The sequence below is a fragment of the Pleurodeles waltl genome, chromosome 3_1 (genome assembly GCF_031143425.1).
Source record: "Pleurodeles waltl isolate 20211129_DDA chromosome 3_1, aPleWal1.hap1.20221129, whole genome shotgun sequence".
Taxonomy (NCBI): Eukaryota; Metazoa; Chordata; class Amphibia; order Caudata; family Salamandridae; genus Pleurodeles; species Pleurodeles waltl.
This window is the reverse complement of record NC_090440.1, coordinates 561,993,102-562,013,820: the sequence shown is the minus strand read 5'-3', so window position 1 is coordinate 562,013,820 and position 20,719 is coordinate 561,993,102. Positions and strand designations below refer to the sequence as shown.

The 20,719-nt window shown below is 48.8% G+C and overlaps 1 protein-coding gene across 5 annotated transcripts in view; it reads right to left on the bottom strand.

Moving 5' to 3' along the window:
- FRMD5 (FERM domain containing 5) overlaps positions 1-20,719 on the bottom strand; it is a 396,131-nt gene that overhangs the window by 81,873 nt on the left and 293,539 nt on the right. For all 5 annotated transcript variants that reach the window (XM_069222965.1, XM_069222966.1, XM_069222967.1 and 2 more), the window contains 2 exons: positions 9,238-9,301; positions 2,746-2,837 (listed from right to left, as the gene is read on the bottom strand). In XM_069222965.1, coding sequence (XP_069079066.1) covers positions 2,746-2,837; positions 9,238-9,301 — 156 coding nt within the window. The remainder of the gene's footprint in view (positions 1-2,745; positions 2,838-9,237; positions 9,302-20,719) is intronic.

Below are 20,719 nucleotides of genomic sequence, written 5' to 3'. Positions count from 1 at the left end.
CATTTCTTTGTATCTGTTTTCTGCACCTACCGATTTCTCTTGTTTAGCGGGGGCGCGTACACACACACACACACACACACACACACGCGCGAAGAGAAAGGGAAGCAAGGAGAAAGTTATCAAATTTCACCCAACGGAAAGAAGGAAAAAAAAAAGGGAACAGTGCTTTGATTTTCCTTGTTGCAGCTCGAATGAGAGTTGTGGACTGGGATTTATTTGTGATTACGTATCTCCACCATTCAAACTACAGTTTCAAGCACTATCTGCAAATGTATTTTTTTATTTTTTTATATTCAGAGCTAGTGCAGTAAACATCCACCAAAATCACACTTTTCTGTCCTTTCTACAGTGGGAGAAATGTGCAGATTAGACATTACTTCCTTGAAAATTTTGTGGCAAGACAAAAAAACAATCTAGATACAAACTCAGAAAGAAATGGCCTTAGCCAATACTTGTTCAAGCTTTCTTTTGGTACTATATGGCTGGTGGATGCCTCAATTTTACCTGACTTTGCGTGCCCCCTTCCTAGAATGTAATATGACATTCAATATAGTTTGGCATTACCAGGGCTTGAATTAGCTGAAAATTGGTAAGAAGTGTAACTTTCTCCTGGACAGGGAAGATAAAATATGTCTTGTTCGGGTCCCCAAAAAGCGCGCGCGTACCCCCATCCCCTATGAGTTACACTGGCCTGTCTGGAAGTGACTATGGGGGTCATTCTGACCCCGGCCGGCGGTGGGCGCCGTCCGCCTGGCGGGAAACCGCCATATGGCCGCTCCGCGGTCGAAAGACCGCTGGGGCCATTCCGACCTTCCCGCTGGGCCGGCGGGAAGGCGGCCTGCAACACTGAAGCCGGCTCCGAATGGAGCCGGCGGTGTTGCAGGTGTGCGACGGGTGCAGTTGCACCCGTCGCGCTTTTCACTGTCTGCTAGGCAGACAGTGAAAAGCAGGCTGGGGCCCTGTTAGGGGGCCCCTGCACTGCCCATGCCAGTGGCATGGGCAGTGCAGGGGCCCCCAGGGGCCCCAGGACACCCGTTCCCGCCAGCCTGTTCCTGGCGGTAAAAACCGCCAGAAACAGGCTTGCGGGAAGGGGGTCAGAATCCCCTGGGCAGCGCTGCTTGCAGCGCTGCCCTGGCGGATTTGCCCAGCCGGGGGAAATCCTGTTGGCGGTACTTCAGTCATTCGCGAATGACCCCCTATGTGTAGTAAAATGCAGGGAGTGCATATTAAAATGAGAGCCTGTGTAAAAAGCATTCATTTAAGTAGGAGATGAAAGTGACAAGACAAGAACATATTTAAACAACCTGCAGACAGCTGGTGTCAGCCTGCACAGAGGAAATGTGGACTAAACTGCCAAGCGTCCGTCATTGTGCGCTACACCGAGGCCAACAGCATAACATACTATGGGCATCTGTCTGGGCTTGTTCCAAGATTCCTAGCAGCCTGCGTAAAATAATAGTTGCATAGCGGGAAAATGAAGACAAATATTCTTGCTTTGGTAAAGAAAGAGCGAAAGCGCACTGCTATTAAGGTTTGAACTTAGCTATTTCTTAAAGTGAACAATTATATTTACTATGGCAGTATTTCAAGACTGACAACTGCATTTTGCCCAAGAGGCAGAGTTCCAGCTGGTACACTTGTACAGCGTCTTTCAATAGCTAGAACGCTGCCTTCAGTCAATAAAGCAGCCCGAGCATGAGCTCTACCTAAAATGGTTCTACGGGGTGTGTTGCAGATGCCCTTGTGCCCCCTCTGAACTGCCCGTGGCGTCCTTTTGGGGTCTTTGCATAAGATTTGGCATAGCAAGGAAGGGCACAGGGCAGACTTGTAAAGCTTATTTGTGTTAAACTGCAAACCCTGACTGTTCTTTTTAAGGGCCCAGTTTGCAGTGCCATGCAGCGTGCTCTACTATACATCTGTACAAAGATACAACAGGGTCTGCTCTGCTCAGGCTCCTGGACACTGCGCTTTCCCTGGAACACTAAATATGCAACCCTTACCTGACGTGGGAGGTCTTGTGTAGGTGAGCACTGCTTGATGACTGTATCGGTAGCGCTGAGAAGCCCACTGAAGGTCATTGATGAATGGACACAAGAGACCGCAGGATGAATGCCACAAGCACTTACACAGACTCCTGCACAGCGAGTTCAGTGGCTCAACATGGAGCAAGCAGTGACTCTAGCAGATGAATACAGTGACACTTGTGAACTCAAAGGCGAGCAGAAGCACTGTCCCATGCAGCATGTGCAGTAACTCACACAGACGTCAGCAGTCACTCTCGCCCTCCCATGCAGAGCAAAACGTGACTATGAGGCAGTGTGTGCGGTGACTTTAGCGAAGTGTGCAGTGGCAGCATACGTGGTATATTCACTGACTCCTAAGTATCTGCAGTGGCTCTTCCAAGGTGGCAGTATGTATGATTCTCAGGCATTGTGTGCATGGACTCTAGCAGTGCAGGCAGATATCTCAGGCAGCTGATAGTTGTGCGTGAAGCCATTCAAGCAGTGTTCAGTGACTATGGCAGTGGGTGCAGCGATTCCTGCAGTGTATACTGTGACTCTAATAGTGTGTAGTAACTCTGGCAGTGCATGCGGCGACTCCAGCAGAGTGCAAAAGTTCTGGCAGTGTGGGAAATGACTCATGCGCTTTGTGCATTGACGTCAGCAGTGTGTGCAGTGACTACAACAGAGCATGCAGTGATTCAGACATGACCATGCTATATTTCTGTCTCCAGTGATTACGTACTTGTAGAAGGCTTGATTTTCGACCCCACATTTCCAAAGGTGTTTGCAGGCTTCCGGGGTAGGGGCAAAGTACGTCAGAACCATCCTTCTTTCCTGCAAAAATACCAAACGAACAAGTTACTTACCTTTGGTAACAAATTATGTGGTAGAGACATATTCTAGTTGCAGACTGCTTACCTTAGAATTTCCCACAGGCATCACTCTGGATCTAGAGATTTTTCTTCGAGCAGTACCCCTGCATGCTATCAGGTGGCGTCAGTCAACTCAGTTGTTCGCGTCGTGGTTGCCAGACATGGCGTCGTGGGTTGTATATAGGTGCCACCCCAGTGCACTAATGTCAGTTTCTTCTCATGACTTTCCACACCAGAAGCGCGGAGCCATGAAGGACACTGACCCTGGTGCACCAGAACTAGGGCCCTGAAAGGGAAGTCCCTGTCCCTAGAAATCAGTTCGCAAAGTGGGGATGATGGGTGGGTCGGTAAGTAATCTGCAACTAGAATATGTCTACCAGATAATTCGTTACCGAAGGTAAGTAACTTGTTCATCTGATAGGGACTTCCAGTTGCAGATTCCTTACCTCGGAAAAGATACCCAAGCAATACCATCCCTGGAGGTGGGTCTGCGAACCATGATCATACTAGGGAGTCCTGCAGGACCAAACGGGCAAAGTACCCGTCCCTCTGGACCTGACTGTCCAAGCAGTAGTGCTTGGTGAAGGTGTGCAAAGACACCCATGTTGCTACCTTTCAGATATCCAGGACTGGAACTCCGCATGCTAATGCAGTGGTTGCAGCTGTTACTCTGGTGGAGTGAGAATGCAAACCCTCCAGAGGTTGCTTCTTAGCCAATATGTAGCACATTGTAATGCAGAGAACAACCCATCTAGAGATTGGTCTCTTTTGCACTGCCTGACCTTTCTTCGCACCCACATAATCCACAAAGAATTGATCATCCACCTGGAACTCTTTAGAAATATCAAGATAGAACGCCAACGCTCTTTTTTGGGTGCCGGCGGTGGAGTCTCTGCTCTTCCTTAGAAGAATGTGGGACGTGTAAAAAGAAGGCAAGGTGATGGATTCAAGTACATGAAAGGGAGAAAGGAAGCCATGGTACGAAACACCACCTTGTCAGTGTGGATGGAGATGAAAGCTGGCATCGAAGAAAGAGCCTACAGCTCACTCATTCTGCGGTCAGAGGGGACTGCTACAAGAAAGACTGTTTTCAGAGTAAGGAGGCCAAGTGGGCAGTTGTGAAGTGGCTCAAAAAGAGCACACATCAGAAAAGTAAGAACTAAGTTCAAATCCCATTGGGGCATTATGAACGAGGAAGGAGGAAAGAGATGGATAAGACCCTTAGAAAAATTTCCAACAATGGGAAATGTAAACAAGGAGAGTTGGTGGGGCAATATGAGGAAAGCCAAATTGCTAAACAAATAACCTTTAAGGGTGCCCACAGCACAGCCCTGCTGGGCAAGAGAAAGAACAAAGGAACCTCAAAGGTGGGCGGAGAGGGGGATCAACAGACTTGTCTCTACACCATGTCATAAATTTATTCCACGCGCGTATACCATTTTGGTGAAGGGACACCTGGTTGCCAAGATAACATTACAGACTTTGGGTGGAAAGTCAAAAGCTTCCAACTACTGCTGCTCAATCGCCATGCAAGAAGGCGGAGACTGGACAAGCTCGGGTGGAGAACCGTCCCCTGCTGCTGCGACAGAAAATCCTCCTGCAGGAGCATTCTGATCAGAGGATCGATGGCAATGCTCAAGAGCTCAGGATACCATACACTTCCTGCCAGTCCGGAGCCACAAGAGTGACTTGGGCCCAGTCGTTCTTGATCTTCTTGAGAACTCTGGTCAGCAGTGGTATTGGCGGAAAGGCGGCCTGAGTTCCACTTTAGACAAAACGCATAACCGAGTGAGTACCACCTTGGAAACTCCAACGTGCAAAACAGATGACATTGCATGTTTTCTGCAGAGGCGAACAGTTCTAACCAAGGCTCTCCCCACTGCACTGTGTCCAGAACAGCTCCAATGAAAGGGAGCGTCTGAGAGGGAGTTAGGTGTGACTTTGACACGTTTATAGTGAACCACACCGAATGCAGGAGGTCGGCCGTAGTCTGGAGGTGGAAGACGACATCCTGGGGCGAGTCAGCCTTCAACAGCCAGTCGCCGAGTTAGGGGAAGACAGAAACCTCCTACCTTCGCAGATGAGCTGCGACCACTGCCATCACTTTGGAGTACACCCGAGGAGAGCTGGTAAGGCTAAAGGGGAGCACAGTAAATTGAAAATGCTCGTGACCTACCACGAAATGTAAGTAACATCTGTGGGAAGGCAGGACGGAAATATGACAATGTGCATCCTGTAAATCCAACACTATCATTTAGTCTCCTGGGGCCAGGGCAGATAGGACCTGAGCCAGAGTAAGCATTTTGAACTTCTCCTTCCTGAGGAAAAGACTGAGGGATGGGAGGTCTAGGATAGGGCAGAGGCCCTTGTCCTTTCTGGGCACCAGAAAGTAGCAGGGATAACAATCACAACCTACTTCTGGCATAGGGACTCCCTTGGTTAAGAGAGCTGTAACCTCCTCGAAGAGAAGTGCCAGGTGATTCTCAGTCATTGGATTGTAGGATGGTGGCATGGCTGGAGGGGGTAGCCTCAATTGGGAGGGAACAGCCCCTTCAGACTATCTGAAAAACCCACCTGTCTGACATGATGGTGTTCCAGAGGGGCAGGTGATGGCAAATCCTGCCGTCGACTGGTCCCAATGGGGAAGCGTCAGACTAGGAGGGTTTGGAGGCTGCGGCTGAGGAGGAGCGGTGGACTGGCTAGACTGCTGACTCCCTGGTCCACACGAACACTAGATCCCAAGTCCCAGCCACGCAGAGGCTGAGCAGTATGCACAGCACAGTGGCTGGGCACCCCTTCTGTAGCAATGAAAGGGGCGAAAAGTGGACTGAGGGGAACGAACAGCAGAAGTGAGGCCAAGGGACTGGGCAGTAGCCCGGGACTCCTTAAAGCACTTGAGTGCTCAGTCTGCTTTGTCTCCAAAGAGACAGGTGCCATCAAAGGCCATGTCCATCAGAATGGATTGGCCATCCCCTGAAAAGCCAGAAGTCTGTAAACAGGCGTGGCGCCTCAAGGCCACTGTCGAAGCAACTTATCTGCCTAGAGAGTATCCAGGCCACATCTGATTGTGAACTTAGGTGCATCTCTCCCATCAGCAGCAGCTTGGGAGAGAATGGCCCGGGCCTCCTCCGGATCCTGTGGCAGCACTTGCGTGACAGTGTCCCATAAAGTATGGGTGTAATGGCCAAAGAGGCATGCAGTGTTCACGTACCGCAATGCTAAGCTGGAGGAAGAAAACAACTTCTTCCCAAGATGATCCAGCTTTTTGGATTCCCTATCCCGGGGAGCGGAAGGAAACATGTCATCGGATGGCGAGGCTTGGATGACCAAGCTCTCGGGTTTGGGTGTTGGGTCAGGAAAGCTGAGTCATTAGGTACAGGCCAATGGTAGTGGGCTATTGTCCTATTAACATGAGCCTCTGTGCTGGGTTTGGACCAAGTCCCCAGCAGGAAATCAGTGAGGGCTTTGTTAAAGGGCAAAAGGGGTTTGGACGTGGAAGACCCAGGCTGACGCACCTTAGTCAGGAGGTTATTCCTGACAACCACGAAGGTCGTTCGAGGCCAAGACCTAGGCCACTCTTTGCACCACCATGGAGTAAGAAGTTCCCTCCTCCGTAGGCATGGTAGGGGGAGAAAGCATACCAGCATAAGGGAAGGTATTCAGACCCCTGGCTTCACCCAGTTCCTGAGTCCAGTCCATAGAGTCTTCTAGCTGGTATTCTAAAGGATCCAGCGAGTCCTTCATACTCTTACCAAACTCATACCCATAAGACAAAGTGTCAGGATCCCACCACGGGCCCTGCCTAAGTCAGAATCTGTGTTCAGCGTCGCCGTTCTAGCTCCGTGTCGGAGTCAGCAATGAGTATAGGACTGATATCGTCCGTGGGCCCGGATGGCGTCAGGAGCATCAATGTCAGAACAGTCGCCGGGGAAGGTCTCTGAGGTGTGACCGACTTCGGTTCAGATCCGGAAGTGAATCCCTGGGTGCCCCTTGGAGCCAATGCAAAACTACCAGCGCGGAACCCAAAGGAGTCCCTACCAACCCTGCGGGGCCCGAAGGCTCTCCAGCAGGGCTGGACTGCCCAAAGATGAGGTGCATGGCCTTGTAAAATTCCTTAAGTTGGGCAGGGGGTGGCTCCCGGAAACTCAGGGAGGAGCAGAGCAGAACCAGAAGTACTCTGAAAACAGAGGCCTAGAGCGAGGATGCTCCTTCTCCCGCATTGCGTTGTCTGACCGACGGAGTGAAGTTGAAAAACGCTTGCGCTTCTTCAACTTCTTCTTGTGCTTACCAAAGTGTCCCAATGATTTTGAATGGGACGACGACGAGTGGTGGTGGATCCGCAAGTGGTCTCAGGACCTTCCTCTTGACCGAGACCAGATGGGATGCTAAGCCTGATGCCAGGCCACAAGCAGCTTTAGGGACCGCTCCCTCAAAGCCTTTGGGTTCATGGCCCGGCAGTCGCAGCACAACTTTGGGTCGTGGTCACGCTCCAAACACCACAGGCAGACGAGGTGCGGATCCGTCACCAACATCATACAGTGACAGGAGTCGCAGGGCTTGAAGCCCGTCTTCTGTGAGGACATCCTTGACGCACCAAGACGTCAAAAATCTTTGCCATAAAGTCAAAAGGCCAGTCAAAAAACAACTGTAGGGGTAGCTCTCTGTGGACCTGCACGTAGGCTGGGGCAGAAAGAAAAGAACTGATGTCAGTGCGCCAGGGTCGCACCTATATACGACCGATGATGATATATCCGGTGACCACGATGGACACGGAGTCGACCGATGCCACCTGACGGCGTACAGGGGTACTGCTTGAAGATTTTTTTTTGGATCCAGACTGATGCCTGGGGGAAATTCTAAAGGTAAAGAATCTAAAATCTCTATAAGATAGAAATTATCTGTCAATGTCTGCAAAATATTCCCCGCTGCATCCAGCTCTCTTGAGTACACCAATACTTCCACTCCGATACTCCATCTCTTGGATACCAATAATGTCTTGAGATGCCTAGCGTCCTTTGGAAACCCTAGCTTTCTCCTGGATACCATCAATGTCTCTATGATATCCAAGCCCTCTCCAGGAAAATGTCTCATTAATTCCAGTAATGTGTTGTGATACCCAGCAGGGCTATGGGTAGTCCAGCTGACTCCAGGATACCACACCTACCTGTAAGATATACTAGATGTCTCCTGAATACCTTTAATACCTCTGTGATATCCCAGCCCTCTCCAGTATACCACAATTGAAAGACACTCTATCCGTCTCTTGGACACTGTTATTGTCTTGTGGATTCCAGCTGTGCTCTGGGCAGCCCAGTTGTCTCTGGAATACCACATCAACCTGTAAGATATTCTAGATGTCTCCTGGATACCCTCAATGCCTATATTATATCTCAGCCCTCTCTCCAGGATGCTGCAAGTGTCTGTAAGATACCCAACTGTCGCTTGGATACCAGTATTGTCTTGTCATATCCTTCTGTCCTCTGGGTAGCCCAGCTGTCTCCAAGGATAACACAACTAGCTGTAAGATACATTAGCTGATGCGTGGATACTTTCAATACTTCTATGATGTCCCAGTCCTCTCCAGGATACCATCTGATGGAAACCAATACTGTGTGGTGAAACCCAGGTGTCCTATGGAACGTCCAGCTGCCTCCAGGCTACCCCAGCTCCAGAAACATATCCTAGCAGTCTCCTGGATACCTTCAAAGTCCATAGGATATCCCAGCTCTCTCCAGGTTACCACAACTGTAAGATATCCTGGTCTCATTAAGCCCAGCTGACTTCTGAGTAGCCCAGTTGTGCCCAGGATATCACAACTGTCTAAGGTACCCTAGCTGTATCCAAGATACTCTCATTCTCTCTATGATATTCCAGCCCTCTACAGGATGCTACATATGTCTGTAAGATACCCAACAGTCTCTAGTATGCACAGCTATCCTCTGAGTAGGGCAGGTATCTCCAGGATAACACAACTACCTGTAAGATACCTTAGCTGTTTCCTGGATAGCACCAATGCCTCTAAGGTATCCTAGCCCATGCTAGCATGTAAAAGTTGGCTGTAAGGTATCCAGTCCATTTCTTGAATACCATTAAAGTATCAGACAACCAGATGTTCTCTGGGTACCCTGGCTATCTCCAGTATAGTTAGCCATCTCCAGTATGCACAAATTGGCTCTGGGAATACTTCAGTTGTACCTTGGATATCTAAGTTGTCCCAACATCCTTGTTATTATCATCACACCCGCAACCTCTCTCTGGTAATGTAGGACACCTCAAGAGTTTTTCACTGGGAGGCACAGGCATACCCACGTTATCATAGGGGTCATAGCTCCATCCCCTCAGGAAGCAGCACTCTCACTTACCTCTTTCTCACTCGCATGCAATTGGAACGTCTTCCCTTCAAATTTCATTTTTGTTGCATCACTCCTGCAAGGGTAAGCACAAAGCTGTGTTTGGACTGTGCCTGATGTATGTGCCAGGAAAGCAGAGGAAGATGGAAGAATGAGGGAAATTAACACAGCAAGAGAAGAAAGATGATTGGGCAATGAATGAATGTAGCAGGACAACAACATGGAACACAAGACACAATGGAACACAGCGTCAAGAAGGTTAGGAGAGTGGCAAAAGATGGTTAATGGCCCGACTCCCACAAGATGTGCAGTGATGATGAATGAGCTCAAACTAGATGTGCAAAAATGATGGTGGACAAATCAGATTTGCTAGGACAGTGAAATAGGTTATGATGAAAGTGCTTTTTCAGGATATGCAACGACAAATGTCATCCATTAGCAGTAAAATAGGCTTTCTTACAAAAAAGAAAATGGTCAAATGACGCATACCAGACTAGAGGGTTAAAAGAAATCCTAGTGCCAGATGTAGATAGTTGTTAGAATGCCTGAGTAGAAGTAAGATGCTGGTGAAAAACACACAATGTCACAGCTATAAAACTGCTTTAAGAAATGCTACAGCAATTGTAGAGAACTAGAAGAATGTTACTGTAATGCTAGGCCTATACAACGGGCAAAACAGATTTGCCCAATTAGGATGGCTGGTAAATGAACTTTGAGAAAGATGTTGACTGCTGATGGAGAACATTTTTGCCAGATGTTAACAGCACCTGAAAAAATGTTGTGACAGGTGAGGAGTTGGTGAAGGCACATTTTGCCATAACGTATAAATGGTTAAGGAGAGGAACAATGGGAAATGTGAACAGCGAGTGACGGAATGTTAGGTCAGCTATAAGTGGCTGATGACACAATGCCAGGCCACATGTTGAAAGTTAGTACAAGAATGATACGCTAGACATACGCCCGCTGTGAACATGTTCATAGTTGGTGAAAGACTATTTTTACAGATGTGGAGAGCAAGTGAGAGAATGCTACCCCAGGGGTGCAGGTGAGGACATTTATGTCTTACAGGTTTAGCAAGGATTTGCAACCTGTCATTAAAAGAGATTTCGACTCTGAGGAAAAATAGACAGCCGAAAAAGTTATTGTAGCTAAAGTTAAAAAGAGGGCTAGGCAAGTGTCTGTGGGTCCCATGCTACTGGAAGCTGCGGGTCGCTTTTCACTGACGTAATCATCCCTCTAAGGACGAACAATGCCAAAAACGTATTAAATTCAATAATCTCCTAACTTGGGCCTGGGCGCACAGCTGGTCTTATGGAACACACCATCGGTAAACATGTTACTCACCCATAAAAAAGGTCTGATTGGCCTCTTGATGCTTGTTATTGATTCACATACTGTACATAACTTCATTATCTATTGGCTGGTCCAGAGAGCTATTTGTGCAATTTTGAAACCCCTGTGACGCAACCAAAACCAGCAGTGAACTGCTCAGCCTCTGCATAGCTCCACCAGTAAGTGGAAGCCCGTCCTGTCTTGAACTCCGACCTCGGTCAGAAGTTTGAGGCCCTCCTCCACCCGCAGGCTTCTGCCTGTGCCTCACCCCTGGTGGCTAGTGGGAAAGCTCTGCTCTCCTGCTGGGCTGCCCTCTGCCTCTTTTCTCCTACTTTTTCTTTTAGTGTGCGGTTTTTTGTGCCTTTCACTTTCTGCGCTTTCCTCTTCACTCCTCTCATTCTCACATCTCTCTCTCTCTCACACTCTCCCCACTGCTGCTTCCCGCCCCCTTTTTTTCGCACCGTTTCCCCCTCCCGCATCCCAGCTGTCCTCTCCTCCCCCCTCTCTACTTAATGGCGGCTGCTGCACGTCCGGGCTGCTGACGTGCCTAAAGCAAGCCCGTCTGGGCCCCGACCGCAATCAGCGCCAGGACCCCTGGATCTCTCACCCGCCACCACTACACGTCAGCAACACTCATCGCACTCAACCAAGGACATGACAACAACTGTAAGCAGGCATCTCCAAGTAACACCAAGGGACCCTTCACCTGTCGCCACTGCAAATTCACCAGCCTCCTTCACTCAAGCCCACCCACAAAGCAGATCACAGCCTCAGATGTATCCTGATCAACACTCGCTCCATCCACAGGCACGCCATCAAACTCTGGAACCTCATTGACACCACATTGCCAGACGTCACCTTCCTCACAGAAACATGGCTTAACCCCTCCTCGGCTCCAGACATTGCCATCCCAGACAGCTACAAGATCATCCGCAAAGACCGCATGAACCGCCCCGGGGGAGGCATCGCCATAGTCCACAAAGAGTCCCTATGCCTCTCCACCAGCACCGAAGACTCCACAACCAAAATTGAACTCCTCCACTTCCAGATTGGAACCAACCCTAAAACCACTCTGCGGGGCACCCTCATCTACAGGCCACCGGGCCCAGGTCCCCCATTCTGCGACACCAACGCTGACCTAGCCACCACCCATGCTCTCACATCCAAGAACTACAGCCTACTGAGGGTCCTCAACTTCCACCTGGAAAACCCAAACGACAACAACTCCACCACTCTGATCGAAAACCTCGCCAATCTCGGACTCAAGCAACTCATCACTGCACCCACTCACTCGGCCAGTCACACACTGGACCCCATCTTCTCCGCCAGCAACCACGTCTCCGTCAGCCACACCACCGAACTCGAATGGACCGACCATCGCTGCATTCACTTCACCTTCAACAAACCCATTGGTCGCCACCACGCTCCCCAACTTCCCAGCAGAAATTGGAACAAGGTCCCTGAAGCCCTGCTCACTGCCAGCCTCAACCCAACACCCCACCAAGCCGAGGACGACGTCAACACTGCTGCACACCAATTCCACAAATGGATCACTAACTGCACCAACACCTTCGCCTCCCTCAAGACACCCCACTACAGAGGCACAGCCAAGAAAGTAAACTGGTTCACCCCTGCACTCAAAGATTTGAAGCAGGTCTGCAGACATCTAGAGAGGAAATGGCACACCAACAAGACTCCCACATATCACAAAGCCTTCAATAACGCTGTCAAACATCACCAACAGCTCATTAGGACCACCAAAAAACCTGCAACAACGCGTCAATAAAAATGCCCACAACAAGCAAGGAACTTTTCACCATCATCAAAGAGATCACCAACCCCAACTCCAACTCCACCGACTTCCACCCATTGCAAGACCTCTGCGAAAACCTTGCGAACTACTTCCACAGCAAGATCACACACATTTACGACAGCTTTACCACCAAGGGCCCCCCCCACTACTCTCACCACCAGCCTGTCGACCGAAGAGTCACCAAGCCCCCGCCCTTCTCCACTGGAACAACATCACCGATATTGAGACCCGCAACATCATGGCAACCATCCACTCAGGAGCACCCACCGACCCCTGCCCTCACCACATCTTCAACAAAGCTAGCAACATCATCGCACCCACACTCCAGTATACCATCAACTGCTCCTTCAAAACCGCCACCTTCCCAGAGAGTTGGAAACAAGCCAAGATCAATCCTCTACTGAAGAAACCCACCGCCAACCCGACAGACCTCAAGAACTACCGGCCCATCTCCCTGTTCCCCTTTCCAGCCAAAGTCATTGAGAAGGCAGTCAACAAACAACTCACCGTCTTCCTGGAAGCCAACAATATCCTGGACCCCTCTCAGTCAGGATTCAGAAGCAACCATAGCACTGAGACTGCTGTCCTCGCCGCCACAGACGACATCTGCACCCTCCTCGACCGAGGCAAGACCGTCACCCTCATCCTCCTGGACCTTTCTGCGGCCTTCGACACAGTCCCACACAACACGCTATGCACCCGTCTCCACGACGCCGGCATCTGAGACTCAACATTGCGATGGCTCTCCTCGTTCCTCACCGGCAGAACACAGAAGGTCCGACTACCCTGCCCTCCCCCCACCCCCCACACACACACACTTTTGCTCGGAAGCCACCATGATCAGCAGCGGCGTCCCCCAAGGACCCTTGCTGAGTCTCACCCTCTTCAACCTCTACATGATCCTACAGGCCGCCATCATCAGAAGCCACGCACTCAACATCATCTCCTACGCCAACGACACCCAACTGATAGTCTCCCTCACCAACAACCCAACCACCGCCAAAAACAATTTCCACGAAGGAATGAAAGCAGTCGCCGCCTGGAAGAAAGACAGTTGCCTCAAACTGAACTCGGACAAAACAGAAGTCCTCATCCTCAGCCTGGAATGATTCCTGGTGGCCCACCGCCCTCGGAAACGCCCCCACACCCACCGACCACACCCACAACCTCGGCGTCATCTTAGATTCATCGCTCTCAATGGACCAACAGGTGAGAGCTGTCTCATCAGGCTGCTTCCACAGCCTGTGCATGCTTCGAAACATCTACAAGTGTATCCCTACCGAAGCCAGAAGGATAGTCACTCAGGCCCTCGTCAGCAGCTGCCTCGACTACGGCAATGCACTCTACGCCAGAACCACCGCCAAGACCCGGAAGAGACTACAACGCATCCAGAACGCCTCCGCCCGTCTCATCAAGAACGCCCCACGACACAGCCACATCTCCAACCTTGTGAGAGACCTACACTGGCTGCCTATTGACAGGAGAATCACCTTCAAGCTCCTGACCCAAGCCTACAAGGCCCTGTATTACGCCGGACCAGCCTACCTCAACCACAGACTCTCCTTCAACACTCCCGCCAGACAACTCCACTCCGCCGACCAGGCCCTCCCCAGGCCCTCCCCACTGTCCCCCACATACAGAAATCTACAGCCGGAGGAAGACCCTTCTCCCACTTCGCCGCCAAGACCTGGAACACCCTTCCCATCCACCTCAGGCAGTCCCCTACCCTGTCACAGTTCAGGAAGGACCTCAAGACCTGGCTCTTCGACTGATCCTCAGCACACCGCCCTGCCTCCCCCAGCGCCTTGAGACCCTCACGGGTGAGTAGCCGCGCTTTACAAATCCCTGATTGATTGACTGATTGACAAACCAGAAGATCCTGCACTTTGGCACCATTCCCTGATTTATTTTTCGAAGAATTTATCAGCTCTTTCTCCTTGTCGATTAACTGGGAGATTACGTACTGGTCTGTCATAGAAAATAAGCTTAAAAGCTTGTTTTAAAGGCAAGTCGTGCTTTATTTTCCTGCATGTAACTGTTTTACATGCTGCCCATAAAATAGCAAATAGTAACACCTTTAGGCACGTTTTAAATGTATGCACTGTGACATCTTGAATGGATGCAGAGACCAAACATGATTCTTTTCTGAACATATGCACAGAACGCCAAGCTGCTGAATGCTTGAAAAGCAAGTTAATTACCTTTGGCAACACCTTTTCTGGTGGACACTTCTCTAACCGCAGATTCTTCACCTGTAGAGTCACCACCTTTAAAATATATCTCCCAGAGGCCAGAATGGAGCCAGAGAATTTTTAAGCAGTGCTAGTGCATGCCAGAGGCAGTGCTGTGCAGCTCCATGCTGGCTCCCTTCTGACCTCAGAAATGGCAGATTGCACCCGCTTATAAGCACCACTCTCAGCGCTGATGTCAGTTTCTTGTATTTTCTCTCTTTGCACTCACTGGTGCAAAGCGTAGAACAACTGTAGGTGGCAGTGTGCTGCCTGCTAAGATGGTTCCATTTTAGATGGTAAAGACACAACTCCATAGAAAAGGAAGGGGCAAGTGCTGCGAGGAATCTCCGGGTAGAATGTCAACCCGAAAGAACGTTACCGAAGGTAAGTAACTTGTTCTATTCATGGATACTTTTAACCACTGATTACTAACTTTTGGAATATATAGCAAACCAGAACCTATTGAAGGTGGAGGCTCTGTGAAGTGGACTCAAATCAAAAAGGCCTACGGAACCCAGCAAGCAAAGTATACTTCCCCTTGCTGTCAAAGCAGTAGTGTTTCGTGAACTCATGCACCAATGTTCACCTCACAGCCTGCCAGATGTCAAGGACAAGCAATCCCTATGTCAGCACCACTGTAGCGTCCGTGGTCCAGATGGACTTGCCTCTCAGACTTTCAGGGGGCTGTTTCTTGGCCAGTGCGTAGCAGACCTTGATGCAGAGGACTATCCACTTCAACAGGGCACAGCCTTCCATTTCTTTGTTCAAGAAAACTCCACAAAGTGCTGATCATCCACTTGATGTGCATTGTTATAACTGATGTAAAAACTCAAAGACCTTTTGTGGTCCAACCAATGGTGCCTCTCCTCTGGGCTCAAAAGGGGTAGGCGAGCAGAGAATTCTGGTAGAAAGATCGATTGCTTAATGTAGAACTGATTCACAAATTGCTGAGAAGGGCGCCCATGTTCCCAGTATTAATTTGTCTGGAAAGAAGATGGTGTGGGGCGGTTGCACTGAAAGTGCCTGCAATTCACTCATGCAATGAGCTGACGTAACCACAATGAGGAAGACAGATTTCAGGGTCAAGAGACAAGGCTGGAAAACATGCTGAGGCTTGAAGGGCATAAAGATAAGAAATGTCAGACCCAGTTATGAGGGCATCCCAAACTGTTTGGGAGGGAATATATGTGTCAAACCTTTAATGAAACACAACTGGTGATTCAAACAAAGACGACTGGTCCAGCAAACGGAGAAAGGCCAAATGGGCAGACAAATAACTTTTTACAGTGCCACTGCTAGGCCTTACTGGACTAAACAAAGAGCAAACAAAAGAATATCTGAAAGCTTAGCTTGTAAGGGGTCAGTCTTTCGGCACTGCACTGGGCAACACATTTTTCCCAGTACACACCATAGATGGATTTCATGGGAGGAAGTCTGGCAGTGAGAATGACATCCATCACTTCAGTCAGCAGCAAAACCAGTCAGTTGCCACCACTAAATCGCCACACATGGAGGTGTAAGTTGTGGAGGTTCTGATGAAGGACCCTGCCCTGTTGCTGAGAAAGAAGTGGTAGCTTGCCTGGAGAACAGACGTACAAGCTCTAGAGTTCCATGTACCACACTCTTCTGGCCCCATCTAGACCAATTAAGATGACTTGGGTCTGGTCATTCTTGATCTTCTTCAGAACTCAGGACAAGAGAGGTAGTGGTGGGAAGGCATAAAAGAGTGTTTTGTTCCATTCCAGCCACAATGAATCTCTTAACAAGCGCTCTTGGTGAAACGCCAACAGACACAATCATTGACACTGCACATTCTCAACAGTGGTGAGTAGATCTAGGCAGGGCTTTCCTCTCTGATTGAATATGCCCCGTGCCACCTCAGGCTGCAGATGCCACTTGTGATCTGCCAAACAATATGTGCTCAATTTGTCCGCTCTGGCATTGAGAAACTCTGCCATGGGGTTGGCTACTAGAAAGATATTCTTCTTCACCATCAATCTCCAGAGACATGAAGCCTCTTTGCATGGAACCCAGGACCCTGCTCCACTCCACTTGTTGCCGTACCACATATAAATGGTGCTGTTCACGAGACCCTGAACCAGATTTCCCTGATAGATGCCAGGAAAGCCTTCAAGGCTAAACGAATAGACTGAAGCACTGGATTAATGATGTATAGCTGGCCTCTGCTACAGGCCAGAAGCCTTTGATTTCCACTTCCACAAGATGACCGCCCAACCCAGTAAAGATGCATCCTTCACAATTGTGAGTTCTGCTTTGGGAGGGGAGAGCGGTCTGCTGCAGGACAGATTAGGATCGGTCCGCCACCACCACAGATCTTGAGCCATCTAACTGAATGGAGTTGGAGAGGCATCCTTAATGCTGGGTCCACTGGGATTTCAGGATCCATTGCAGGCCCATATATGCCACCTGGCACTACTGACAAGAAGGATGCACGGGCCAGGAGACCAAGAAGCCTCAGGGCCATCCTCACCGAGACCCAGGACCAAATGCAAAATATCAAGATCATAGCCTGAATGTCCCAGACTGGGTGTGATGGAAGAAAGGCTTTGAACTTCACTGTGTCCTAGATCGCCCCAATGAATGGATGCCTCTGTGACAGAATCAGGAGGGTCTTTTGCTTGTTTAAGGTGAAACCCAACAATGTTAGGAGTTTTACTGACCTTCAGACTTCAGAGGTGGTCTATAACAGACTGTGGTGAGGGACCAAAATACATGAACTTCGGAGCACTAGAGATGGGCAGCGATCACCACTATCACTTTTGTGAACACCTGAGGTGAGGCAGAAAGAGAGTGTGGCAAATTGAAAGCATTCCTGGCCCACCTTGATCTGCAGATAACATCTGTGGGACTGCAGGATGGATATTTGAAAATATGAGTCCTGAAAATCTAGGGAGACAATCCAGTCTTTAGGGTCTAGGTAAGATAGAATCTAAGCCAATGTGAGCATTCTGAATTTATCCTACAGCAGGAAGGGTTTTAGTGGCTGAAGGTCTATTATAGACACGAGGTGTCTGTCATTTTTCAGAATGAGGAAGGAGAGTGAAAAACAGCCTTCTTCTCTCTCTCTGAGTCCAGTACCTGTTCAGTAGCACCCTGGGAGGGCAAGAGGAATACCTCCTCCATCAGGATGGACTGATGCTTCTCAGACATTCGTTCTGTATGGGAGGAAGGTTATGGTAGGGATGAAATAAAAAGTAGGGCGTAGCACCTTCAACAATCGAAAAGGTCTGATTGTTGGACGTGTTGGGTTGCCATCCTGGAAGGAAATGATGGATCATGCCTCCCACCAACCAGGCATTAGTAGTGGGGAGGACAAACCAAAGCGGCCTGGTGGCTGTTGCAGCAAGGACGGAGGAGATGGAGGACTGGTATCCCTTCTGTTCTGTGCAATGTCTGGCTTTGCTACGACCGCAGGCCCAAAAGGATTAAGCTGTGTGTCTCATGGCTGGCTGGGGAGGCTGCCATTGTCTATAGACTAGCACTCTGGAATAGCCCCTAAATTTGCCGAAGCAATGGAAAAATTGCTTTGCAGGAGTCAATAGCCCCAGGGAAAGGGCTGTGGCCCCACAGTCTTTTGAACCTTTCCAGTGTGGAGGCCACCTTCTCTCCAATCAGAATCAATCCTTCGAAGGGCATGTCCATCAGTGATGCTTGCACATGCCAGAAAGTTTGGTCGACCTCATATAGGTATGTCTTTGAAGCACAAATCTTGTGACAACTACTCTGCCAATGCCCTCCGTGGTATCCAAACCTGCATTGGCTTAGGTATTTTGCCCCATACGGCTCATTATTGATTGTCTGAGCCAGGAAGGCTGTAAAGGACTCTGGGACCGCCGGTAATCTCTCGCAGACTATGTCCCATAATACATGGGAGTAGCGGCATAATAAACAGACTGTGCTTATGGACCACAGATGGCAGATGAAAACATTTGTTTGCCAGAAGCTTCAATCTGTTTAGATTCTCTATATGGGGGATTGGTCGGAAATTACTTAGGATAAACCTTAGCGATTGAAGCCTGCACAATTAGACTTTCTTGGGAAGGGTGCTTGGTGAGGAAGACTGGATCACCAGGCCCAGGCCTAGCTTCTTGGCGACTAACGGGCAGACAAGAACATGGTTTTAACCACACAGCCACACTGGCATCCATGAGAGCCTTGTTAAATGGAAGTAACAGTATGTTGTTGGCCCAGGTTGGAAAATTTGAAAATTTATTTTAGGGGTCGAACTGGGCGTCATCGTTTGGTGCCAGTGCAGCCAGCAACGGTGTCTGAAACCAGGGACAGCACGTATGTTTCTACTGCCATTGTTACAGGTGCTGTAACTGGTCCCAAAGGGGCACATGGTTTCAGAGGAAGACTCTCTGCAGTAACCTGACTAGAAGCCATTGCGACTCCTTGGGGCATGAGGGTGCACCACAGAAAGTCGGAAGTGCACTGAACATTTGCAGATGCTGAGTCAACATCAAACCTAGGAACTCAGGTGTGCTGAGATCAACTCGGGTATCAGTCACCGTAACTGGTCACTTTGATGGAGTGTGGCTCAGATCTTGAAGCCCTCATGCCTTTGTTTTGGAATCAGAGTGGCAGAATGGAATTAGGTCCTGCTTTGCTTTTTTGTGCTTATGTTTAGTCTTGGAATTCAGCTTACCTGAAACCTTTAAATGTGAAGTGGAGCAGTTGCAGGAATGGCCTCAAGACTGGGCCTGCAACTTGTAACAGATCTGTGCACTACCGCAATGACTTCTTATGGTATGTGATGTACGGCTTCGCACCAGGTCTCAGATCACTTATGGATGCATGAGGTTACATGAGTCGTAGAACTTGGAGTCATGATTGCAGCCCAGTCACCAGCACATGACAGATGTACGCTTGCAGCAGTCTCGGCATGGGCTAAAGCCTGTCGTTTTTGGAGTGGACATACTGTTGAGCGCACTGTTTGAAAAACAATTTGAAAATGTTGAAAACCAACAAAAGTTAGACCAGAGCTCTAGAAATGTGCCAGATGGTGCCAAAAGAAAGGAACGAACATCAGCACACGTGTGGCGCTTATATGCAGTTCTGCTCCATTACTTATGTGGCAGTATGGATCCTCACAATGCTACCTACTGTGTGCAAGAGTGCTGCTGAAAACAATCTTCAGATCCATTGTGGCACCTCAGCATATTAGAAAGGTGATGTATCTGTAGTTAGAAGTATCTTTCACACATATTTTTGCAACAGTGAATTACTCATAGGCACTTCTGTTCTGCTTTTCTCTTCAGACTCTGCCAGTCAGTAGCTTTTCCACTAGCAGCATATGAAAACATGTAACCAAACTCTACAATGCTACAACTTTCTGCAGATAGCCTCCCTCTATGGATATTGCCACAAATGGTTGGTGGGATCCTATAATTTGTGCTTTGATTTAACATCAAAGTACTCTTATGCTCGCTACAGTGCACCTCTGCTCTTCGGAATAAAAATAATAAGCAAATTCATAGTTCAGATGTCATTTTGATTGGACCTTAAATACGAATGTTGGAGGCGCTGTGAAAGACAGCAAATGGCACATTCCTTGAGTTCATTAATTGTACATCCCTACGTAATTGTCACTTTCCATTGGTGGAGCCATAATTTCATGAATGGGTTCAACTATCTAATTCATCAGGACATTCAAATACAATAGTGAAAGGTTTTCTTCTGTAAACTGCAAGGTTGGCTACATAAACTCTTGTTGAGGTTCACCAATAATTGTTTTGCCTCATCCTGTTGATTTCTGCAATACGTCACACTGTGCAGGGGAAAATCCTGCCTCACAAACTGTTACAGTTCGCTTCCAGTTTAGAGTTGCACATTCTGCATGAGGGATTTATAGCTTCCCAGAACATATTCAATCAGAGTTTAATCTGAAATATCCACATTATATTACCTTATTAGCCATATACAGTGTGTATGATTGTTTCCCTTTCACAAGTGGCACAAGTTCCACCATTTTAGGAAATGCATTGAATGGCGAATCACAGCTACTAGATCTTCACTAACTTCCTGTGACTCGTTTGTTTGTCTAGTCACTCTTGTTCTTATTTTTTTTATCAATATACAAATTGTAAGCTTGTCC